At 38.9% G+C, this 27,073-nt stretch overlaps 1 protein-coding gene across 1 annotated transcript; it reads left to right on the forward strand.

Annotated features, from left to right (window-relative positions):
• Positions 1 to 6,703: 6,703 nt before the first annotated feature.
• On the forward strand, positions 6,704 to 9,083 carry LOC134205213 (actin maturation protease). The gene is made up of 4 exons (XM_062680260.1): positions 6,704 to 6,858; positions 6,937 to 7,595; positions 8,324 to 8,420; positions 8,482 to 9,083. The coding sequence occupies exons 2-4, from the start codon at positions 7,015 to 7,017 to the stop codon at positions 8,701 to 8,703; spliced, it is 900 nt and encodes a 299-aa protein (XP_062536244.1). The 5' UTR covers positions 6,704 to 6,858; positions 6,937 to 7,014; the 3' UTR covers positions 8,704 to 9,083.
• The last annotated feature ends 17,990 nt before the right edge of the window (positions 9,084 to 27,073 follow it).

The raw sequence follows: 27,073 nt of genomic DNA on the forward strand, positions 1-27,073 counted from the left end.
TGTGTATTCACAAAAAAAAGCTCCATCGGAAAACTGGTAAGATTATATCAAGGCCCATCATTATATCTATTCAATCCAACGATGTTATTTTTCAGTATTCCAGAGCTAATCCCCTGATCTTTCGCCTGGCGGTGATTGCAAGGCCATGTTGATTCGGTTCAATATGTTAAATTCAACGGAGACTCGTCGGTGGCGATGTCGCCGGTGCATCGAAAAAATGACCATGCGTTGGAAAATGTGAGTGTAATATGCAAACTGAACTCGAAAACAACCGACGGAGCGTTTTTCGCTGGACAGGTAACTCGGGAAATCGATCCTACACGAAAAAAAATATTCACAATGAATGTATTTGGCAAAACACATATATTTTTGCCATTGTGGTTTCGTAATGGAATATATATCTAATTGCAATAAAACCTATGCGGTGGTGCACAAGATAATCATAACAAAAAACTTATACATTTTATGTCGAATTCTCATATGTATAATTAGGGATGTCAAATAATCTGTATAAGGTTATAATGTATGATTTTCATTAGGGATATAATATATATATTTTATTCCTGTAATGAATTTGTTTTCTTCAATTTGAAATTAGAAAAATCATTTTAAAATTTGAAACTCATATATTTATGTATTCCATACTTTTCTGACATTATTTTCAAAGAAAGCTTCAACTAAAATAGCATCCGCTAGAAGAAGGATGGTACAGCTTTATCTTCAGGGGTGAACACATGCTGTTTTGCGCGGTCGGCCTTCTAAAGACTGGGATAAACTTCCGTGCGAAAACCTCACCGCTCCGAAATTAATTCGCTGGTGGCGACATCCATCAGCCGAATCATATTGTCCAGATGCCGTCGCGTCGGAGGGTTTTTCGCTGGACAGGTAACTCGGGAAATCGATCCTAGAAACCAGTGAGTGGGAAATATAGCCTCAAAGCCAGTGAGAAAAAAATTGCGACACGGATGGAGTTCCCATGACACGTGGTTCAAATTACCGACGGCATCTGGACAATATGATTCGGCTGATGGATGTCGCCACCAGCGAATTAATTTCGGAGCGGTGAGGTTTTCGCACGGAAGTTTATCCCAGTCTTTAGAAGGCCGACCGCGCAAAACAGCATGTGTTCACCCCTGAAGATAAAGCTGTATCATCCTTCTTCTAGCGGATGCTATTTTAGTTGAAGCTTTCTTTGAAAATAATGTCAGAAAAGTATGGAATACATAAATATATGAGTTTCAAATTTTAAAATGATTTTTCTAATTTCAAATTGAAGAAAACAAATTCATTACAGGAATAAAATATATATATTATATCCCTAATGAAAATCATACATTATAACCTTATACAGATTATTTGACATCCCTAATTGGGTTGTTTAGCAAAGAAAAATATGAGGTTTTTTATAGTTTAACATAAAGAGCATGCTTTGCTGATCTTCAACATATTTTTATTTTGTTTGTAAACCTTTTATTTACATTTTTATACAGCACACAATAAGCCGTTTCAATCGATAGAATGACACTAAAATTCATACAATGACAGTTGGCCCATGCAGCATAAGAACAAATTTTTAGTCCCATATAAATTTAAAATGAAAATTAAAAACAGTTCCGGGGCTCCAAAAATTCTGAAAAATTGGGGTTAGGCTCAGTTTTTTATGCAGATTCAGAATATGTAAAAACATATATACCCCTAAACAACCCAATTATACATATGAGAATTCGACATAAAATGTATAAGTTTTTTGTTATGATTATCTTGTGCACCACCGCATAGGTTTTATTGCAATTAGATATATATTCCATTACGAAACCACAATGGCAAAAATATATGTGTTTTGCCAAATACATTCATTGTGAATATTTTTTTTCGTGTAGCAGCATGATAATCTCTACATCCATGGGCCTAATATTTTCAAAATAATGTTTTGTTAGCAAATGTTTCTAGCCGTTTATGCCAGGGTAATGATACACTAGACGTTCCTTCAAGTAATGAAGCTCATAAAGTGGACGCGTTATTTAGCCACAAAAGCGTGATTTCACACATTTTCATGAAGTAATGAATTGTGTGTGGAAATAACAATAAATGTATGAAAATCGCTAAAGTACATATTATATGAAAACGGAGTTTCTTGAAATATCTTCTTGTTATTCTTGTTATACTCAACGTATCCCCGGGCCGTGGCCAATCTACGTTGTATGACATTAGGCAATACGTTTACACTGCTGGCTTAAATTTTCAACGTGACGATTAATATATAGAACTCATGAAATCAATGTGAACTCGACTCGTGGAAAACTTATTCCAGGTTATCCGAGGCTTGTGATAGACCCTTTATCACAACGGACCTTTCCATCCACTGACTGGTAGGCTCGAGCGTCCCGTCCTCTGCTTCAGACCCATAAGGGGTCCGAAACAGTTCAGTTTCAGGGTAGTAAGCTTGTGAGAGAATAGAAGATAGAGAAGGAGAGTATAGAGCGGCTTGTAGATCGCTTCCGGCTCTAGCGACTGCTATGGAACCTATTTAGGGGAACTGTTCCGATCTCAATCTCACTGTACATATATGAATCTCATCGCTAAACAAAGAAATACGGCACCAAATTCGTCACTTCTTTTTGTCAACATGCGTGCTCACTGCTGAAAAAAAGCACAAAAATAATAAACAAACCAAATTCCTTTCCATTTCTTTGTTTTTGATGGGATGGAAATAGGAGCTATGAGATGAAGTGGCGAACCGTTCCCCTATTAGAGAAATGTTTGTAGAGATAGAAACGGTTGTGTTTATGTTCATGATAGATGTTTAGACAGTTCGGGATGGTAGAAGGGAAATGATTGAAATCCGTTTTCTGGTGATTGTCGAAGAAGCTATGTAGATTGATATGATAGAGGTACGTGCAGTTTGTGATTAGTGTGATCAAGTTGGCTTAAGTTTGGAAACATAAAATAGAAAAGGAGGAAGCAGGAGGGGTGGGGGAACAAATACCTAACCATTTGACGCAGAAAGATTAAAACAATTAAACTGAATTAAAATAGGGGAACAGACGGCCTTGGCAGGCTCTGCTCTATCATTGGCATGGGGGTCTCTGTCGACCGAATTTTATGAAATTCGGCCACAATATTCTTTGATATGCAAAGAATGTTTGGCCAAATTTGAGCATAATCAGTCATAAAAACCCCCCTGACAATAATAGAACAAAACCCGCCAAAGCCGTCAACACCCCTAAATCAATTAAATATTACAATTTAGGCCGAACTTGAGTAAAAAATGTATTCCAAGCGTGCCCACCGAATTAAGTATATTAGGAGTACTGATAATCTATGCTACTAATAAAGCTCGTGATTAGAAAATGGAGGTTGGTATTGTTATTGCTCATCAAAATATAATATTATTCTAGATATTCTCTTAAGTATGAAAACTGAACCCTAACTGTCCAGAAACTGCTTTTACCATACTGCCGCTCCGAGCACAGCCGCCTCTGCCACTCATAGGCAATGTCCCTCCCACCGCCTTAACAGCCTCCAGAAGTATCTACCACAAGATTTGAGAACTAGAATGAATTATTTACATGTTTAGCCATTATATAAAATGATTTGTTCAAGCAAAGGCGTCATAGATGCGGGAACGACATGGCCATAAACGACACGGGACAACCATGCTCCACACGACAGTGCAACAATGCACCGAATCGGGAACCTCCTAAACTGTTCTATGCAACGCAGAGTTTTACCCTCTCTTGCGTTATGAGATGCTGAAAATGAGCTCCTAATCATTCGATGGCAAAAATAAAAACTATCAAACAAAATTAAAATATTCTAGCTAAATTTTACTATTTTGGTCGAGCATGGGTCAGCCTGACACCCGCGTTTACAAATATGTTCCATGCGTGCCCCCCACATAAAATAATAACGTGTGCTAATCACTAATGACACTAAACGATTTAAATGGAATCAGGTATTGTTCCCGCTTATCATTTTAGCACCTCCAGGGGGAACTTGGCCGGTACCCACTGCACTTTTCTTTCCCTTTCCACAAGCAATTACCATCATTGTGATATTTCAACGGAATCTTATTGGGAATTCTGAAAAGGCAGACAATCAATGCAGTTAGATTGCCAGGTAATACGTGCACATCGTAGCACTGGTGATGTATCGTATATATACAGGAGTATATGCACTATATGATGACATTGACCGGAAGATTAGATAAGCATCTCCCCCAAAAAAAAAAAAAAAAAAAAACGGAGTTTCTTGAAATATCTTGATAATAAAACACGTCCAGGTACTAAGGTTAACGTTTATTGTTTATTATTTGTATACATCAAAAGACTTGTTACTGCCCCAATGATGTTATGGATGGAGAGATACTAGATAGTCTCAAAAAACAAGAAAATTGTCAAGTCAAGATAAAACAAATGAAAGTTGCTAAATAGCTTGGTCATTAAAAACCATAAATTGGCGCCGGAGAACCTCTCGGGATAAATGAACATCGAACACTGAGGAGACTCAGTTAAATATTCATTGAAAACCGCCTATAGCTCCTTCTTGGCTGCACGATGGTGTCATGGCCTTAACGTTATGTCGTTGCGAAAGCGCTCTCGGACGGGCGTTCAGGTTGATAATTTCAGAAAAAAAACCTTTCAATCAACCCTGCCTTGAACGACATCAGCGATAGTCAATGCTTTGTAACGCCCCTTCTAACCCTCAGTGTCAAGGTTGATCAGGCGACTGTGCCTCTCGTAGCTTGGTAACCGGCAAGGGTCACTCCAGGGCAGCCTCTGAAGTGGAAAACGAAGAAAACGACGCTGAACGGATTCCAATCGTTTCACACGGGTTCAAGGTACAAGAGAACAACTTCAGAGAGCGTTTATTGAACATCGATTTTATAGTTTTCACTCTCACGCTTCTCAATTATCATTTCTATGAATATTTTCTCTGACAAGGTTTAAACCCGATTGCAACTGTATCGTATTTTAAAATGTTGTGACTAACTTGTATACTGTGTAGTTATAAAAAATGTCTAAGCCGTTTTCACTGTGCAAAATACTAATTATGTTGTTGGTATCCAATTATATGTAATGATTGGACGAGAACGAAGGTGTCGCCACTAACATATGTAATGCCAATGAAGGTTCTGCTACTCGTCAACAGGTGTCCAAATTTAAAGAAAATGTTCAAAACGTGGTGCTTAATATTATAGGTGTGGAACAAACCCACAAGCTGTATTTGTTAGGGATCCTATAATGAGAGATATGCAAATACTTTTGCAGACGATTTAGCAACACTGTTACTTTAGATAGCAAACGCTTCCAGCACTTGCCGCAGCGTAAAATGTTGAAGCGTGTATATGACTTTGCATATGATAACAATTTGGAATATGTTTGGCTGTCCACTAACAGTGTTTAAATAAGCATTGTCACTAAAATAAAAGTGCAATACAAATGATCGACACACGATACATAAACTAGATTACTTCTTCTCGCGAAAGTAAAACAGATTGTTTATTCGATGAATCTTTTCTTATAATCTATTGAATAACAATCTCAATACCTCCCAGTTTACAACAATAACAACGTTCATTTGGCTCACGCTTTGACAGTTCTCGATGCTCGATTGGCTCACAATGGCCGCTTTCGCATATCTCTCATTATAGGATCCCTAGTATTTGTTCAATGAACATTCTCTATTTTGTGAAAGAAACTCTCAGCTGGAATGCCGAAGGTGATCGCATGGACCGTCATGTCTGGCATTTTCCTCAATTCAATTTTTATAACAGACGTGAAGTTGCAGTCGACCCTCCCGATTTAGGTCGCAATGTTTAAATTTATTATGCCGACTAATACAAGCTTAGCATACGTTGACTCACACCTTTACTGATGCATATGGGGATAGAGCAGGTGTTGCTCGACGACAAATGCATAAAGCCTTCGCTTATGTGAAGCATACTGTAGAGGGATAAAAGATGATTTTCTCACTGAATGTGAATTTGGATTGTATTTAAAATAGCAACATATTTGAATTATTTAGGATTATACAACATATATTGTCAGCAACCTCAATTTCAAACGATTTACTTTCTATTGCCATCCTCCTATTAGACATTAGAAATTAGACATTAGACAAAATAAAAGAAAATCCGAACACATCTTGACCTTTATAATATTCATTACGAATAATGTACACCACGGCAGCCATTATTATATGTAGCTTTATGCAAGTAGAGTGGCTTGCTATATGCCAACATACAACATAAGTTTAAAAAAATAAAAATTCTTGTGTTTCATGAATGAGAAACTAGATAGTTTGAATATGGTAATAAATGATTCATTATGATTGACGAGACAATTCCAAAAGATAAATACAAAGCTGAAAACAAAACAAAAAAAAATATTAAAAAAGAATCAGATAAATCATTGTAATGAAAACCTGATGTTAGATGCTAGTCATACGAATGCAGCGACATTACCAATCATTACGTATAAAATATCAAGTTTGATGCTGATTTATACTTAAGACCCCAGGACAGACCTGTGGTATTCGTATACCATTTTAGATACAAGGAGACAAGAAAAAAAAATGTCAAAGGTACATTTGATAAGTATAATAATTTATATAGCACTCTATTCGAGATTTTTGTACTGTGGTGCAAATCAAATAGCACCAGTGTGTCATGTCATGAGTGTTACTATCACTTCTGCTTGTCTGCAAAATACAGTCTCTATAACAATAATACTAACACCATCTCGCACAGCGATCTGTCTATATTTACATTTTTTATATCAATTGACAATCCATAGCCGTATAGAGAAGTTGTCATCTAGTTAGTTTCCCTTCGTAGTTGCAGATGCCCTTTTCAAGGTAACGATCTAGGAGTAATATCTTCAACTGATACATTTTTGATACAATTAATCTATTACGAAACGTTTCACTTTTCAGTCCGTTTCCCGTTTGAGTAGCACCTGCACATCTATCCTGCTGCCCTTTGTTTCCTGACATCACCCTGTCTTAATATAAATGTCGAACAACCCATCTGTGCCGCCACCACCTCCTTTTTCAGCACGAACAACGAAAATACCTGATTCGACAACGACGACAATCAACCACCATCCTCTGAGTGAATTAAATTGTGACTTAACTAAGAATGTTATCGCAAGCCCGAATCTGCACCAACATCGACAACAACGTTTAACATTCAACACATCCGGTGAGTGTGCTTGGGCCACCCAATATCCTGAAATCCAGAAAGCATGCTACCTTCGTCAAGTGTGTCAATTTGCGCCCCCGAACGAGCTACGCCTCCAAAATGTTACTCCAATTTTGCAGGTAGGACCAACCTGCGGCTTAACAGCCCTAAGTATGCTCTTCGAAGGGGCGCCTTCGACGAAAACGTTCCTCGAGTTGGCTATTGCCCGTGGGTACTCCAACAATGGGGAAATGTTTAGCACGAACCAGCTGAACGACCTGTTTGCTATCGGACTGGAAGAGAATCGACATCTGGTGGAGTATAAACCGGTGCAGCATAACGTCATTGCAGGTTGGATGGACGAACCAAGCATACAGGTGCAGCTGAGATGTGGCTCAATTTTCTTGGTGCCGTATCCTTTCAAAAGTCTAATACGAAATCATTATTCTCCTTGTCTCATAGCTATTATGTTGGTTGTACAGAAGAATCATTCGATTAAGTCTAAGAGACGAATTCATAAAATTGGTATGAATCAAATCGATCAGTATAGGCCAGCAGATATAGAAAATGAAGAAGGGAAACGTATTAATCCTCGTTGTCGGTAATGCATTTCAACGAAATGATGTTTTTTAGTAATGTGTGCTTTAGAAAAAAAAGTGTAAAATAACATATTAGCAAATGTTGAAAATTAATTTATTTAGATAATTTCAAACAAGAATAATTTTAGAGCATAACGTAGAATATGAAGCTATAATTCTAGCAAAGCCGTAAAGCTTCATGACCTGATGTGGGGAAGAGTGGATAAATAATTCATCCGGAGAAATTAATTATGTGTGTTCAGTCTGTACGACCTTTGGTCGAAGACGGTGTTCCTGTCTTTTTTCAATTAGTACACGCATAAGTGCTTCTGCTTTTACTGCCTTCTAATTTATAATTGATATTTTGATAATCATTCTACCAATGCATACGAAAGTGTTAAATTACACCTAATTATTGATCTGATAGTATGTTCCTAATTTAGCACACTGTAGTATCATATCAGAATCACATTTCTTTATGCTTTCATTTTACCTTCATTTGCCTGTTTTCATTATAAACTGCTACTCGCATAAGAATGATCCTTAACATAGTCAATATAAGATACGATCCCGATCGAGATCATACCCCGTGTCTTAATCGCGGTCATAAAGCCCACTGGGCTCTGATAATTGGCTATTTAATAGATGACTTTAACGATGTGAGTAAATTAAAATGGTTGCAAAACCAAGCAAATTAATTGTCACCTTTGTCTCTTTTAGTTCTACGTATTTGCTAGACATGGGAAAACGAAAAACCTCGCATTATGGCTACTTCGCGATCTCGCTCGAAGTAATGCAAATCTAGAAGAATTTTGTCAGCCGATAGGACATCCAGACGAAAAGTTCATACTACCAGAAGGTGGAATTGGAGGCCGCAATGGACTGAGATGTAAATTCATCATGATCGAACATTATAGGGCAAAGGAAGAAGTTATATTTTAGTTGCATGCAATCTGGCAGCTTTACCACGATGCTGTAAAGGGCCTGGGCTGTAGACTAATATCTTTATTTATCTAATACTTTACTGTATTTGATGAATTAGAATTGCATAGAGCTATCAATTATTTATGGGTATTTTTTTCAATTATACTGTTCAAATTGATATTTACTCGAAATCAGATAAACAATTATATTTTCATGTTATCGTCAATATTTTAACCAAAGAAACAGTATTCAGAACTAAGTCACAAAACTATGCAAAATATAGCAACTTATCTCTTATAATCGAGCTGTTTCTATTACTCGTTTATTAATAGTTTCGGATCTAAAGTGAATTTGACAGATGAATAAATTTGTAACGGGTTATTTTAGTTTAATTTCAACTGTTGTTTAATTCATAACTGTCGTCCAAAAATTGTCCACGTTCTCACCATCTATAACCAGAAACAAAAATCGTCAGGAAATATGTTCCACTGTTCCGACTCTTTATCATATAGTAATAGTTCTATCTTCTTTTTCAATGGCTCTAAAATCCAACTGAAACATGACATAATTCCCAATTTAAGTTTCATTAACATATCCACAATCATTAATTAAATGCTTCTCTACACTTACCATTGCGTGAATATATAGGTTTCTTGTCCACACAAGCACACAATATTCAGGGAGTTAGGAAGATTTCATACCCGAAAACATCCTGAACTGGGACCGAGGGTCATCTCCGGATTGGCAATCCTACACCATTTCTGGCAAGGCTAATTGGAGACCCATTTACCGGCTGTTATAAAGGAATCCTTCATCGATCTGCATGAGCATCTGCATGGTGGACGAGTTTCAGCGTTATATGAAGGCCCTCGCCAAGATAAATGAACCGATCGATTATTGGGACCCCTTGCACTATGGGGAAAAGGGTGGCCATTAATCGAAAAATTTACTATCTCCTATTTATCTAATTTATATATCATATGAAAGTATATACCCTAGATAAGAGAATCGGAAAATATTGAAGCGCTATGTTAATTAAGTCAAAATATATGGGCTGGTGAAGTGAAAAGCTGATAAAAATAAAAAATCGTTCCTTACTTTGATTTGTATGTTATGAAATCAATTTTTCTCCAAATATAAAGTTTTATATACCATTTCAAAGCTGATAGTCTTAGCTTTTCGATAGTTTGGTTTATTTGGCACGCAAAGATTGATATCAAAAGTTGTAGAAGAAAGACTTCAAGTATCATAATACTTCGCTATGAAATGGTCCCGCAAAACTAATGTCCCCAAATGTCCCCTCATCTGTAAATTGGGGATTGAAATATAACCATAATACTACTTTTTAGTGAGTGATTTGCTTGCGCAGATTTGCGCTTTTACGAGAACGCTGCAATTAAACTTTTCTTGAAAATTGTGGTTTTTATTCTCTATACCTCGTAATGATTAGAAAATGAACAACATTATTACTAGAAATATGGTTGTTAACTATTTTATGCAAGCTGTATTGGAAACAAACAAAAAAAATGCCCAAAAAAAAATTGAAAAAAAAAACATTTTTTTTCGCCGGTGATATTTTTTGAAGGGTTGACGATGGTTTTTAAAGTGTTAAAAAAAAGTTCTTAAATATTCATCACATGATATATGTTGCATAGAAACAGTTTTCATTGAAAAAATATTTTTGGCCGCCCATTTGTATGAGAATTTCCCATAGTGCCTTGGTGAACATTATTCGATCTAGCTTCTTTCCGCGCGTGGGAGAAGACTAGCTAAGAAGATGACGTCAAATACAACGATTTTGTTGAGTTTTTATTCCAGCGTGTGCGCATCCTAAAGTCCGTAGCATCCGATATGTCCCATAGTTCCCAGCCGAGCCAAGCAAAGCAATAGTTTGCGTTTAATCAGCTTTCGTCGAAGTTCCCCACCAGTGCGGTATCATCCGATAGCAAATCAAACGTTCCGTGTTGATTCGCTTGCTTCGAATGGCACTTTCTATTTCAGTGCCAAATATTCGCCAAGATGCCCGGCTGCCAAAGAAGATAGCTGATATCCCAAAGAAAGTTTCGTTGGAATTGTTTCCGAAGCTGCTCGTCTAAGTTTTTCTGTCGAATGTTCCGCGATCGCCACCATACGTTGCTGCACGATCCCACCCAGCCTGTTAAGTCTTCTGCTGCTCCTGAGCTGTGATGTCGCCCTTGACGTGATGTCCAATTCAGCCCAGAAGGCCAATCCGGGACCATCTTCCTCCACCCAACAAGTTAGCAGGGGAAGTCTTTCGAAGCAAGAGCATTGTTAGGTTCCGATTCAATTTCGAACCCAATGTCGATGTATGCGTTGAATGAATTGGTCAATTCCATCGCAAGTTGAATCGTGCCACAGTCCGTTTCAGAGAAGGAACTTTCTCCACGAAACTTCATTTCTTCGTCATCCGCCACCGCCATTTGCATATAATCGAACTCAAGCTTTCCTCCTGCAAACTGCCCAAGGTCGAATTAGCCGATCCGTTATTCTTTGTCCCGAATAAAATCGATCTCGGCATTGGCGAAGTATGTTGGGATTTTTACCAGGGCAAAAAACTTTCCCTGGGTCCTGGCTTGCCCTACCTCATCGAAACCCATTTCGATTGGACCTTATATGACTCGACATCACCAGCTATCCAGTTCTGAGGCCCAACTTGATGTTTTGGGAGATCGAGAAAATCCCTAAATAATCCGTACACTCCACTTCCGGAAAGATTCGTGAGGCATTCTACGCAACAACCACGTTCAGAGATCCAAGTGGGCAATACATTGTTCGCCTGCCTAGAACAGAAAATCTCCAAATCGAATTGGGAGAGTCAGAGCCAATCGCAAAGCTACGATTCATCGCATTCACGGTAGAGCGAGAACCTAACATTAAGTTTGCTTACCATCAGTTTATGGATGACCACGAGCGTCTTCGGCACTGAGCGTCTTGGGCATGAGACCAGTCCATGAACCGGTTGGCAATAGCAAGTTGCACTATTAACTTCCCCACTATCCGGTATTTAGGCTCTCAAGTATTATCACGAAGACTAGCCCAAGCAACCGGAAGTTCGAATAAGAGGGGATGTTTGGCTTAATAAGCTCGCATTTTAAGTAATATTTTGTATGGTGGAAGAGCAAAAGTGAATTTTGAAGCTCCGTTAAGGTGCTTGGAACTGAATGTGAACCAGAAGTGAACCAATTGGTTCGTGTCAAGCAATGACATTCTCGTTGTCGGGCCGATAGTTCAAGATGATCTTTTGTCACTCGTCCTTCGATTCTGCTTCCGGCAAGTACTCATTTATGACAAAGGCCAACCTTTGCAGCGCATCAAATGGCGTAGAAATGCATCCGATCCAGCTACAGACCGTAACCTACGGCACAGCCTCCGCCTCATACCTTGAAAACTTTCCAGCAACGATCAATCGATTCCGGCAACCAATTTCCATTCGCCGCTGAGCCTGTCGCTAAAGATTTTCCGACGATGTCGCCGGATCCTCGATGTAATAGAGGGCTTCTAACTCAATTGAAGTTCTTGAAGACATTCCCCCAGAAGACCGTTCTGTCCAGCCATGGCATGACCTCAAAGATCCGCTGTTCGTTAGCACACTTGGACTCATCTGGGAACCGGGAACAGACACTTTTTACTTCAAGGTATAGCTACCTTTGTCAGCCCCCCTTCTCACCGAGCGAAGAATCATGTCCTACGTAGCTTAAATCTTTGACCTACTAGGGCTATTAGGACCCACTGTTGCAAAAGCGAAGCTTTTCATGCAATGTTTGTAGGCATTTAAGACGCCGAACAACGAACATTATGAATGGGATCAACCTTTGCCTCCGAAGCTGCAGCAACAGTGGAAAAAATTCCACACAACTGTCGATCCCCTCCGCAAAGTTCGAGTTCCCCGATTCAACTCTATCGTGGACGCTGTCAGCATTGAGCTTCACTTCTTCACTGATGCCTCTGATAAGGCCTATGGAACATGCTTTATGCCCGCCCCCAATCGACCCGCGAGGTGGGTATGAAGCTCCTGGCGTCGAAATCGATACATTCATCCCTTGCTGCTCGACATTCTATAGCCAGACTGGGGCTGTGTGCAGCTCATCTTTCGACGCAGCTTTATAAAAGGTTTCTACATCTCTAAAGGCCCTGCAGTGGGCCGGGAACGTAGCCAGAATGCCGGTGAAAATGGTCTTCGACAACGATCCGACGGGAACAAGAAGGCAAATAAATAAATAATCTCTCAAGACCGATCCACCAGCCTTTTCTGGTCCTACTCTACCACAGTGATCCAGTGACTCCGTTCATCCCCAGTGCGTTGGAAAACGTTCGTGACAAATCGCGTAAGCCAAATCCAAGCAACGACTACTATTGAAAGGTGGAATCAAATAGATTGACATACGCTGACAACATTTCCAAGGGACTGGATTCAGACGATCTTCTCAACAAAACACGGTGGTGGAATGGCCCGTTGTGGCTAAAGCTATCTCCAGACCAGTGGCCTGGACTAATTTCCACAACTGAATCATCGGAAGTCACCCACGAAACTCGCAAAACCCCCATTGTTACCATGATCTCCGTTCAACTATCGTTTAACAATGAGCTGTTCTCCAAATACTCAAGATTGTTGGCACTCCGCCGTACTGTTGCTTGATCACTCGCTGTTATCTACAAGCCCTACGTGACCGTACAATCGCTCGTCGCCGCCGTCCTATAAACATAAACAAACCTGTACTGTCTATGTCTGCTTGTACACCACCCAAATCTGAAGGACTCCAATCCGCCGATCGAAAAGTGTGTCGATTGGAACAACACGAAAACATTCCTGAAGAGCATAGCGATCTTTCCGCTGGTGTGCTTGTTTAAAATCCAGTCCATTGAATTGGTTGAAGGCGTACATGAGTTCGGGTTGATTCGCATCGGTGGACGTCTCCATAATGCCGATTTATCGGAACAAATGAAACACGCTATTGTCATTGTCAACATCCGTTCTCACGCCTCCCTGCTGTTCAGTACCATACTGTTCAGTACCAGTCTACGTAAAAAAAATCTGGGTATTGTGCGCAAGAAATCTACCATCAGTATACTACTTGCTTTCGCAGCAAACCAAATTTGATCCAGCCATCCGTAGCCGATCTTACAGTTTCACGCGTTACTCCGACGACGCTTTTCTCTGTTTGTGGCGTAGATTATTGCGGTCTATTCTACGTCAAGTCTCCGATGCGGAAACGTGGTCCAACGAAATTATATATCGCTATTTTTATCTACTTCTCAACACGAGTCATCCACATAGGCCGAAACAAAAATTTCTGGTGTTCCAACAAATACATCCGCTGGAAATTCATCTCTCCACAACCGCCCCATTTTGGAAAATGGTTGGAGGCTGCGGTGAAATCCGCAAAGACCCACCTCCTGAAGGCAATCGGCAACACCAGTTTGTCATACGAGGACTTGCTCACCCTTTTGGAACAGGTGGAAATGTGCCTCTATTCCCGTCCGGTGACACCCTTGTCGTCGGAACCACCTGAAATCCTTGATACCTGGACATTTCTTGGTGAGTTCCAATTTCTAAGGCTGCCACATTTCAAATCTTGTAAAAACTGGCAGCTCGTGGTCAAAGATGACTGCCTTCCGCCCGCCCAGTGGCTCTCGGCAGAATTGTCAAGGTCCACCCAGAGAAGGACGACATCATCAGAGTGGTCACGTTGAATACTGCTTCCTCAGACAACGTCGTACGGCCCGTCACTCGAATTGCCCTGCTGCCAATGCCAATCGAATCTCATAAGCCGTCAGGTGCATCTAGAGTATTTAACTGACTCGAGTCGCATACCTTTCTTACCATGTTATTAGTGTTTCATTAACCCTTTCAGGCCATTAACCCATGTATGACCCCAACAGAAAAATGGATGTATAAAATCACACGATGAATAAAAGTGAACACTATCTTCAGCAAAATTGCTTGAAATTAACTCCCCTATCAGGGAAAAATATTAGGCATGGGTGATCATGGGTATGGTAAGATGTTTTCAGATATTCTTGACAATCCAAACTGTCTTTGAAATTGGGATTTGATATCTACAGATGCAAGAAATTTTTTTTTCATTACTGAAAGCTTCAACATGCATTCAATTGTATCCTTTACCTCTCTTGGGTGGTCAACAGATATCGTAAGATGGTTATGAGATATTCTGGGAAATCCAAACTGTCCTTGCTTAGAAACTATTTTCGGTATTCAAAGCTTCAATATGCATTCAATTATATCAATTACACGTTCTGGGAGACCTACGGATATGGTAAGATATTTTTTAAATCATATGAGTCTTACCTTAATTTCGAGACTTAACATATACAGCTGCGAAAGTAGCTCTTTCGTCACTCAAAGTTTCTAAATGAATAATTTGTTTGAGAAACTGCAAATACCCATTATACACAATTTCTAGAAAATAACAATAAACTGAATATTTCGAATTCTTCGAAACAGAACAATAGTTTAATCATACATAGTAAAAATAGTAAAATAGTAAAAATCATACATTTCTGGATAATTTTTTTTATTACTTTTTTGCCATTTTGTAACGTGTGCAGTTTCTCAAACAAACGGTTCAAATGTGTTTAACCATGTGCAGTACAGTTCCTGGATGGCCAATATACATCGTAAGATAGTTTTTATATTTCCTGCATCATCTGAACTTTTAAGGGCTATAGCTGCTTTAAAGGCATCTTCTGTTGCTCGAAGTTTGGATATGTATCTAACAATGTGCATTACATCTCCTGTAAGACCAAAAGACATTGTAGGATAGTTTTTTAATTTTCTAGATTGTCCTAACTTTTCTTGACTTCGGGACTTGCAATCAACATTTGAGATTGTAGCGTTTTGAGGTACTCATATTTCCGATAAGTGTTAAACCATTTTCATTACATCTCTTCGAAGTTATTATCCTTGTACATATCGGCTGATTGCTGGCATATACTTTATGCCACCAAAACTGTCCTGTTTGGGACTTCAGATCTACTGCAACTAAAAAGCATTTTTCGTCACATATATTTTTTGTATGTATTCAACCATGAGTATAACATTTCCTGGAAGGTTAACAGACACAGTTTTGGAATATTCTAGGTCATTCGAACTGCCTTTTAGCATAAAATCTACGATCTTAAGCCTTCAAAGTAGCATTTCTTGTTACTCAATGTCTCGAAATAAGGTCAAACTTGTTCATCACATCTACTGCGAAACTGTAAACAAAAGCTTCTTATCCAGCGCAATTTAATGAAATAAGAGAGTTCGCTCTTTCTATCAGTGGTGTTGGATTGCGTGTATGGGCTCAAATTAGCCCACCAGCGACGTGAGCAGATCGTGTTAACAAAAGCAGTTTCGCCCTTTTAAAATATTGGTGCCGATAAATTGGAGCTTTGAGTGAGAGGAACCCAAAGTAACGATTAGCACTATTGTGTCGCCAGCACTAAATTGTATTCAGACTTCCGACGTTTTACTTCCGACATCATAAACGTCAGAACAAAATTTGAAATTGCTACCAACACATTGTCGGAAGAGCGCTCGGAAGTGTGGAAATAGACTTCCGAACTTCAATTTGGTGCCAGCGACGTTGTCAGCGACAAAACAAGCTCGATTTTGTGACAGATAACACCGTGCAGTGCTGCATATTTATTTTATTTTTCCGTGTGAATCTCGTCGGAAGTGGGCCTTGCTGCCAGCTCATCAGCGTCATATAAACAGTTTTGGTCTAAATGCACAATATATTTTGTCTTTTCTGCATTATAAAGCTAGGCAGGCTATATAAGCCAGTATTAAGCATGTTTGCACTGTGACAGCGTTATAGTCACACGTACGGATTTTTTTAAATGCTTACGATTACCTGGAAATTCTACTGCTGTGCCTGTAGATCGCAAGTTCTGAGCTCAAAGACGGTTTTGATGACCCATGATATCCCAAAACCATATAAACATGTCTCTTGATCTTCAAGAATGTATTATGGATATGGTTGGACACATAAGAGTTTGGTAACATGTAACCGTAAGGCTCTCGAGCAGGCACATCAGATCATGAGAAAAAATCTATTTAATCTAAGCCTACTTGATGCTCTGCCGTGGGGCAAGTTATGAGCTTCCTAAGATCTTTGAAATTGAATGTTCGATGATTCATCGTTTATTGATCTTCAATGCTCACCAATGAAGCGAATCACTTGGTAACACAACAATGAGCGTCGTTCCGTCGAGCGCTGATAGAAGTCAAATGGAGACCTCCATGAGTTTGGAACTCGAGTACACTGAATTCTGAACTTTTTCTTGACTATCTTATCACCTTGAAAGAAGGGCGAATAAAGGAGAACACATGATGTGGTTTGATTGTTTGGTTTCATTGTACTAGAGCAAGCGGGGTACGAATGCAAAAATCGTTGCTTACATGGATACCTCACCACGGCTTGGCTTGTTAGACGGTGTTGCTCATTGTTTATCACAGCAACCATCGCTCCTACTCATTGTTTGACATCCATCTGAGTGAGGCAGTTCACTCATTGGCTATGGATGTAGCATTGTAGCATAGATTGCAATAGATCAATACTCACAATGCCTGCTCTCGTGTGTTCTGTTTGTGATGGCGGGGGTCTGTAAATCGTCTCCCACCTGATCGATCCACCTTGATCGCTGCACACCTCGCCTTCTTGTGCCTGTCGGATCGTTGTAGAGAACCATTTTTACTCCAAGTGCTCGTTGGTACTCCACAAGCATTGTCCAGATCTCGTACGTACGCTTTCCTGCCACGTTGCGTCTTCGAATTTATCTGCTGATATCGTTATCGGAGGTCAAGTGAGCCCAAGTATACGAATTCTTCAACCACTTTGATTTTGTCGAATAGCCGTTGTCTCTCGTGAGCCTACTTCGTCTTCAACGTCACTGGAATGCGATAAACTGCAGCGAGCACCAGTAGGCTGACTGCTATCGAGTGTTTGAGGCGGCATGCCGCAAATGGTCTTCCAGCTTCCACTTGGCCACACTATCACTCGTAGTGCAAGGTGCACATAGTGCGCATGAATCAATCATTGCCGCCTGAAATATTCCTGGGTTGAGTGCTAGGAGACCGACTAGTGCAAAGGGATTTGGTTTTAGTGAGTCGAGTGTAGTTAACCCATACTCACAATACATTGGATACGCTTAACCAATGTGCAGAATGGAGATTTCCGTTACCATTTTCTAAAACAATGGAACGTCTTATGCCTTGCGTTTGTTTTTTCCATAATGTCAGCAAAAATTGTGCACAGAACTTTACTCTTAATCGCACCGATCACAAGAAAGTTTGCCTCCATAAAAATCCATTATATAAGAATCCGAAATTTGTGCCACATTTAGTCATCTTGTATCCGTCGGATCGCCATTTGATTTATATAGAGAATTATGATAAAAACAAGCATTTTCGGTGGATTAAAATTTATATGAGATGTCAGATTGAAGTCATCACTTCAATGGACTACTAAAGAAACATTTTTTTATTACTACAATTTTTCGGTAAGGACATGGCCGACGCTATTGTTAATTTTAAATATTATTTATTATTAAATTTGTATTATGAAATTGACTAATTAGTAGAGTGGGCGCAGTTGTATGGAAAAACGCAAACTTCGTCCAATCAAGTGAGATCAAGGTTTTTCAGAATCGTTTTGGTACCCCAATCAACTGTGCAAAATATGGGCTCGATTGGTTGCGACCTCGCATGCCGCATCGCGTTTTGAATTTACATGGAGATTAGTATGGGAAAACGTACTTTTTTACATTTTTGCTATTAGCGGCTTCAATTTATCATCAATCACGTGACTCAATACGTTAGCATATAGTCTGGAAGATGCCGAAAGAATTTGACGAAGAAGGTACGTAGCTGGAAGGTCTACAAAAAATGTTATTACGTTTCGAAAATTGATTGTTCAAACCATATGCAAGAAATCAATGTTTCTGACAGCACTACCGGACGACCTATGGATATCGAATGGCCAAACCTATCTTCCTTCTTGTCGGATTTTTTGCTTTGTGAAATGATTCCGGATAGCTCCCATTAGCTCTAAAGCCCTATAAGATCAATTATTTTGAAATAACACTCAGTTAAATTATTGGTCTACGTAGTTCCTTTGGGTTATATTTTAACGCAATGTACCACTTGGTTTACGATGAACTGAAACCTCCAGCAGTAAAAATGCAAAAGTATACGTTCTCCCATACTAATTTCCATACAAACTTCAAACGCGATGCGGAAAGCGAGGAAGCAACCAATCGGTCCCAAATTCCGCACAGTTGTTCAGGACCCAGAATGGCTTTGAAAAACCATTGATTTGAAAAAATGACCATGACGCTCCACTCTACTAATTAGCTACATTATGTTTTGATTACCATTCTGAAGTATGTTTCAATTTTGATTGAGCTACAATCTCTACAATCTACAATCTGAATAATATCGCAAAAATGTCAATTATTATGCACGTGCATCACTTAAACACACTACACATACTTTGTAGTATATATTCTAAGTATTTAGCTTCAATCGTACAAAAAAAATGAAATTTTGTATGAAATTTTTTTTCCCGTTTTGGCAACATCCCCAGTTTGGCAACATTAAAATCCGGTCGTGATGCCAAAATTGGGAAGAGACTGTATTTGTTTTTCCAATTTTGTCACATACCCTGTTTTATAACCCCAAAATTCACCAGGGGGTGATAAAATCGGGATATTACTGTAGTTGAATACATATCTAAGCTTTAAGCGACGACAAAGGCTTGAGTGGTGGCTGTAGATCGCAAGTTCTGAACTCAAGGACAGTTTGGATGATCTAGTACATCCCGAAAAAGTATGTTTCAACTTGTTTTATCAGTTCTCCATTATTAATCACGAAAACAAATGGAACATACCAAATTTACTGGGTAATACACCGCCTAGAAAAATTTGGGCCTGAAAGGATTAAAATAAATTCCGAATGATCTACCTGGTCTTCTTTTGTTTTCGGACGACATCACTGAGGTCACCGCATCACGGCTTCTAATAGCACCACCCCACCATCGGTATCTTGTGCTTCAGATATGTCCGCGCCTTGTGATGAGGTTGTGATTCTGGGCGACTTCAACCTTACGAGCATTACATGGACTCCTTTTCACAGCGGCTTCTTCCGTCCGGATCTTGAAAGCTTCACGTTCCACGCAGGTGCCGTTAAACTTCTGGATAACTACAGTATCGCAACGCTATCTTAAATCAATGGCGAGATTAACGAGAATAATCACTCTCTGGACTTCTGATTCGTGAGTGGTCATACCACGGCACCTTCCATCTGTTCGGCTCCTGCACCCTTAGTTAAGGATGTTGCTCATCAGCGCCCTCTAGTGATTGCCGTCGAAGATAATGTTAATTATTTCTTGATTACCGTGATTACTGAAGTGCTATCAAATATGGATTGGGAACACATTCTCGATCCAGTGGACATTAATTCTGCTGCAGAAACTTTTTCTCACATCATGGTGCACATCATCGACATGCATGTCCCAAAAAAGTCCGTTCGAACAGGCTCTCGGATCCCGCATTCGTCATCCTCTCTCCGGTCGCTGAAAAGGTGCAAGAAAGCTGCACTCAAAAGTTACACGAAACACCGCACATTGCCACTCAAATTTCACTATGTCAGACTCAACAACGAGTATAAGCGGATCAGTCGTTATCATTCCCTACGCTACCAAAGAGGGATACAGCGACGACTAAGATCTCACCCAAAGTCCTTTTGGAGCTACGTAAATGAACAGCGCAAAGAGACTGGATTTCCATCGTCCATGGTATGCAATAGTGATTTGTGGTCTTGTGGACTTGTGGACTTGTGGTCAATCCGGCGAAATGTTCGATAATTACTTTTTCACGAAAGAAGGAGCCGATCCGGTTTAGTTACTCTCTTCTTGACACGACCATCAACCGAGTGCATTGCGTGAAAGATTTGGGAGTTCTTCTTGATTCGACACTTACATTTACCCAGCACATATCCTTTGTCGTCGATAAAGCGGCCAGAACGCTTGGTTTTGTGTTCAGGGTGGCGAAAAATTTCACCGACGTACATTGCTTAAAGGCACTCTACTGCTCTCTCGTCCGGTCGACGTTGAAATACTGCTCGGCGGTCTGGTGTCCTTACTACAACAACGGATCGGAGCGTATCGAATCAATACAACGCCGCTTTGTTCGTTTTGCATTGCGCAAACTACCAGAGATCCATTTCGCCTCCCTAGTTACGAGGACCGCTTCCAGTTGATCGACCTTCATCCGTTGCGTATCCGTAGGGACTTAGGCAGAGCACTGACCGTCGCTGATATTATACAAGGGAGGATCGATTGTCCAGACATTTTACAACAAATTAACATTAAAGTGCATCATCGACCATTGCGGAATAGCATAATCACAGACAAACAGACATAACACATTGAACATTCACTCATCAAATTCATCGTCGTACAAACACTAACGACATCTGTTGCTTTCACTTAGTTGGGCAAATCACGAACCAGATGGTGTTAGTGAGCAAACGTCAAACTCGAGCAAATGCGATACGCACGCCACTTGTGACCGATTGGCCAACTAATGATTATTTAAAATGACCGGTAAATCAGTGAACGATGAGAATTTCATGAGTGTTATGTCTGTTTGTCTGTGGCATAATGTTGAGACTTCCCCTTCGCCGCATCAGCTATGGTTTGGGGAACGCACTGAACGGGCTACAGAGAGTTTTTAATTAGGGTGGCATCAAAATTTGACTACCACTTGACAAGAGATGCGCTTCGCCGTAGTTTTGTAAATGTTTTTCCTCGTAGTAGCTGACGCGCATATGCTAGTGTGTATTTAAGTCCCATAACAATTTTATTTTTCGTTGTGATTTTACTGTTTTGTTAATTAGTTAGTAGTAGTAGTGACCATACTAGTTTTAAAAATAGAGGTAATAAACTATACAGGAAGATTGTCGCTGTCGTCACTGGCGAAACATCTTTTGCTGGCGAGGATAGGGCACTAAATGTCAACGAAGGAAAAATCAGTACGTTTTGACAGATAGGTACCGTCGTGCGGGGCTTCTTTTGATTCCGGGGGCTACTTTGGATTTTTGATTTTTTGAAAAAAATAAACGTAAAAAATACCAAATTTGAAACAGAAAGTTGCCATCCAACTATCAACAAGACACCCGATTGGTGATAATGACAATTCTATAGTAATTTTCGTTATAATTCTTGTTTTAAAATGTCCAAAGTAGCCCCTGATTTTTCAAAAGAAGCCCCGCACGACGGTACCCAACATGTTTGGGGGCGAAAACAAAGGGAACCGCAGCGACAATCTTCCTCTATAGTTTATTACCTCTATTTTTTAAATCATAATTAGGATTACAATCTCTTGATGTACACCATAAATAAACAAATAAACGGTTCTATACTATTCCCCAGAAAACCGTTCCCCAGAAAACCATACCCCGGAAATCCATTTCCCAGAATGTACCATTCCTCAGAAAACCAATCGCCAGAATGTACCATTCCCCAGAATGTACCGTTCCCCAGAAAAAGGAAAATATAAATAAACATGATTTCATTTTCTTGTTTTCTTACAAACATCATTGCAAGACCATAATTAAAATCATTTGTCTTGATGAGTTGGATGTGCAATGGCCATTGTGGTAATTAGAGGTAATTATTAGCATTAGCATTAGCTAATTATTAGTTTCAAATACAATGTGCCTTTTGGCATAATGACCAAAAGGTGCCCGCCAGAGTAGACGCGCCTGCGCGACGCCGCGCGAAAATTACACACAAAGGAATAACAATCAATAATAAGGAGCTGTCAAATCGTATGGACGCTTCGCTTCACATTGCATTTCGCGTCTACAATGGCCGCACTTTAACCGCGATGTACGATGCAACACGACTCACGCAAAGGAATAACAATTATTATCAATGAACTGTTAAACTGCACTGTCACGTCGCATAGCATGGTCACATCAATTCTGGCTTAGCATAGCATATGGTCATGTCTATTCTGACTTCACCCCAGTACAGAAAAAAATTTCTTCTTATTTTGAAGCATGCCTTGATTGAGGAATCAAATAGAGATCCACGCATTTGCCCAGAATAAGGCAATTAAGTCAATGATTCCTTCTTTTAAAATGCGCATTTTCTCTGTATTGGGTGTCTTTAATATGTTTGTGCTACGCACGCGTTTGTCCAACAAGAATATAAGAATGAGTGAATAATTCTTCTTGAAAGGCACGAATTTGCCCGAAATGAGGTTAACGAATGATTCCTTCTTTTAAAATGCGCAATTGCTCGGCAAAAAGCAAATGAGTGATACATTCTTTTGACTCACACATTTGCCTGAATCACGCGTTTGCACGGAGTAGTGGATGATGCCTTCTTTTAAAATATGAATTTACCCGCACTAATAAAAATCTACAGTTTCATTGAACAAAATTTAAAAAAAATACAAATACTGCCGTTACACGCATAACTGTCCCATGTACATAGGAATGCCCGTTTACTATAAGCATTTGCCGGAAATAAGGTGAATCATAATTGAACGCTTCTAGAAAAGCACGCATTTGAATAACTTCTTCTTCTTATTGTCATTATATCCCCACACTGGGACAGAGCCGCCTCGCAGCCTAGTGTTCATTAAGCACTTCCACAGTTATTAACTGCGAGGTTTCTAAGCCAGGTTACCATTTTTGCAATCGTATATCATGAGGCTAGCACGATGATACTTTTATGCCCAAGGAAGTCGAGACAATTTCCAATCCGAAAATTGCCTAGACCGGCACACTGTGGTCGGATATCGTGAAATCATGGCATTTATTAATAACTCCTCAGGGTTGCCTCATAGAAGTATGGTGTCTTCCACAAAGTTGCTGCATGCTAAGTATGCCTTCATATGGTGATAAAAAAATAGTTCGGAACTCTGCCGCTAGGGCGGCGCTACAGCTAACTTTTTATATGAGCATGATAGAATGATGGTATCTTCAGCAAAGTTAAAGAATTCAGTATTCTGAGCAACTCTTGTGAAGGAACCACCTTCGAAAAGTCTTTTGCTTCTGAGATACAATGTATTTTTTATGAAAAATGTGTTTTTTACCCAAAATTTCATTATTTTTCGGTTTATTGTGTATTTATGTACAATATTTATATTCACTTCATATTTCTGTATCCCGGAGAATAATATATGAAACTTTCTGAGTCGATTAAACCAAAAAACAACTAATAAAACGCATCAACTGTTAATAAATATTCATTAACATACAGAAAAATCGATTTATTTTCCCACTCCCTCCTCATCCCACTTAGATTTTATCTGGAATAGAATCTTTAGACTACAAGTAATGTAACAGATGCGAATTTGGATGCAGAAACTTGCCGTAATTCTCAAACGACATACTTTCATTCGTTTAGTTCAATGATTTTGTACTCAATTTAACATATGCTACCATTTTTTCGGACTGCGAATATATATATATATATATATATATATATATATATATATATATATATATATATATATATATATATATATATATATATTTCATCTTGGTGTTATATTTTTTCTTAACAATAATAGAAAACATCTTAATATTTATTTCTCGTTGAATTACAACCTGTTTAAATTTAACATGAATTTGACACAATGTTTCTCGACTATTTCTCAGAGAACTTATTCATCTTCTTCAAGAACTAGGAGCTGCTTCACGGTTTCTGGTAACGCTTCATGAGAACCCATTTTTAAAGTTTTTAGTCTTGATGACGAAAACAGAATATCGCCAGATAGCATCAGCCTATATAAACAAAGTAAAAATTTCAAAACAGTTCCGAAAATGTGCAGAATCATACCTGTTGAAAAGATCTGTCATGGCAGCTTCTCTTGAAAACTTTCGGGTTCTATGCTCTCTAAATGATCTTATGTCCTTATTTCTAGCTTCTAACGCTTCTTCAGAGTACACTCCCATTGGTAATTCAAGCGTTTCCATGACGTCAGCCCCGTGTATTAGTATAAAATGAATGGATGCTGGCATATAATACCATGGGTATAGTTTTTCAAATAGCTTAGCTGTCGCCAGTGAAAAAATACGAAATTTTTCGATATTTATTTTGAGGCCACATGCGAGGACAATCTGGATCGTGTTGAATCTCTCGAGTAATTCTAGATTGAATCCTGTTATAGATGCAACTTCAGCTTGATTACTAAAAAATTTTCTTGCGGTGTTCCCATCATTTGTTGTACCCGATCCTTGTTTTACTACATCAACAAGAATGCCCAACTCCTGCCTCAATGAGTCCTGAATTTTTACTTTTCTTTCCTTATAGAGATCTTCTTTGCAGTTCCATTTTTTGATATCCATTTTATACGAAACATGCAGCACACACTCAAGCATGCGAATACGAGTGTGAAGTACAGATATTCCATACTTAAAACTTTCAATATTCACAGGATTTCGTGTGGATATGTTTGTATACATTTTGGCCGGAGTGGCCCCACATGCGCAGCAAGTGGCCATCGATGAGGTATTTGTCAGAATATTTCGTGTTTTTCCATCTATCATAGTCATAGTGAGATTATGTCGAACCTTGATGGTTTGTCCACTTTGTAGAAGTACACTTGATGGTTTCAGATTCGCGATCTGTTCCAAAAAATACGATTCTTCGGTTTTCAAAGATTCTTTGGTTTCCTTAACCATTTGTATCCTCAACGGTTTACAGAATCTTGTAGATGATGGAGTAGAATTTGTCCAAATATCTTTGACTTTTCCACTGCCATGAACACTTTTTAGCTGTAATGGTACTAAAGCTGTGAACAAAATGTTTGCGTCGCTGCTTGACTTATCATTGAAATTTTGCTTGTACATCGAGTGTCCACTGCTTCCATCACATCCCCATTTGTGCGAAAAAATTATATCTGAATGAACAAATTGTGTGAATAATATTCCAGATTTTTCCAAATATTCAACGATTCTAGTACTTTCGTGGTCGAGTATACTTTGAAGCTTTACTTCAGCACATTTATCAGTGACTTTAATGGAATCTATAGGTGGATAAGCTTTTTTCTTGGCCACTAAAATATTATCATATGAGGGGAATATGTCAGCTTTGTGATGTTTTGCAACATGTCGTAAAATATTGTATTGACCTTTGCCCAAATCAGTTTCAAGAATCAAAGAGACTCCCTCTTCGGCAGTGAGCTTTTCCGGTGGAAAGAAATTTTGCATTTGATTGAACTTGGCAATAATTTCATCAACCTCTGCTGCATTGTCACTGATATTTTGAACAAAATCTGCACATTTGTTGAAGCCTTCTACTCTCAACTTCATAGCCGCTGCAAAAAGTAGTTCCGAGGTCGTATTTTTGGCTCGCAAACTTTCTGTCTTGAGTCTTAAAAAAAACATAAAACAGTCCATATCGATTAAGTATTATATATATCGATTAGTATTATAATAGGGAAACTGTTCCGGTTCTTCATCTTATGTTTATGCTATCAAAAATATAATCCTTATTTCTGTAATTGCTAGCATTGAGCACGCATCTAGCATGCGAACCGATTAAATTGATTGATTGGGTCAGTGGCGTAGCCAGAAAATTGGTTTGGGGGGGGTTTTCAGAACATCTTTTTTATCGAAAAAAAAATTTCTTCTAAAAATTTTGTCTCTGGGGGGGGGTTTTATACCCAAAAATATAAATAATTTCACAGAACCACTACCTTTTTGTCCGAGTTGCAGAATTCTCAAATGAAACTGCTGGTCTTCCGGTTTTTTCTCATGTTATCAATTTCATCAGCGAAAATGAATGTCATCGCTCCATCCAACCATTTACCCTCTCTTGATAAAAATGTGCTGAGTTTACGACCGCTTCGCTCCCATTTTTGGAAAAGTTTATAACAAAATTTTGATGCATCTGAACAGACTCTATTATAAGCTTGGCTAGAATCTGTTAACTGCCATTTCTGACGAATCTTTTCAATTAAATATTTCCTAATTCTCATCTTTTGCACATCTCTCGAATGTGAAATAGATTTACGGACAACATTGAATAACTCACGTCTTTGGATATTCAATGACATCTTCTTCAGCTATGAAAATAAGGCGTATTATACACTTTTGGAATTTGATATGATAAATATTACCTTTGTACTCCTCGGAAACGCAAAATGATTAAAATAAGTTTGACCGCTTAAAATTAAAATAAATTTTAAATTAGAACGTTTGCCATTTTATTGTTTGTACGTATTTAAGAGATGTAGCTTTCATGAAAAAATACTCACAGTATGTAAAAAATGCGTTTTTTTCAATTCAGTTTTCAACTTACTAAATATTAAACTATATCAAGAGAATTAAATCTTATCTAAA

Source organism: Armigeres subalbatus, chromosome 1, assembly GCF_024139115.2.
Source record: "Armigeres subalbatus isolate Guangzhou_Male chromosome 1, GZ_Asu_2, whole genome shotgun sequence".
Classification (NCBI taxonomy): domain Eukaryota; kingdom Metazoa; phylum Arthropoda; class Insecta; order Diptera; family Culicidae; genus Armigeres; species Armigeres subalbatus.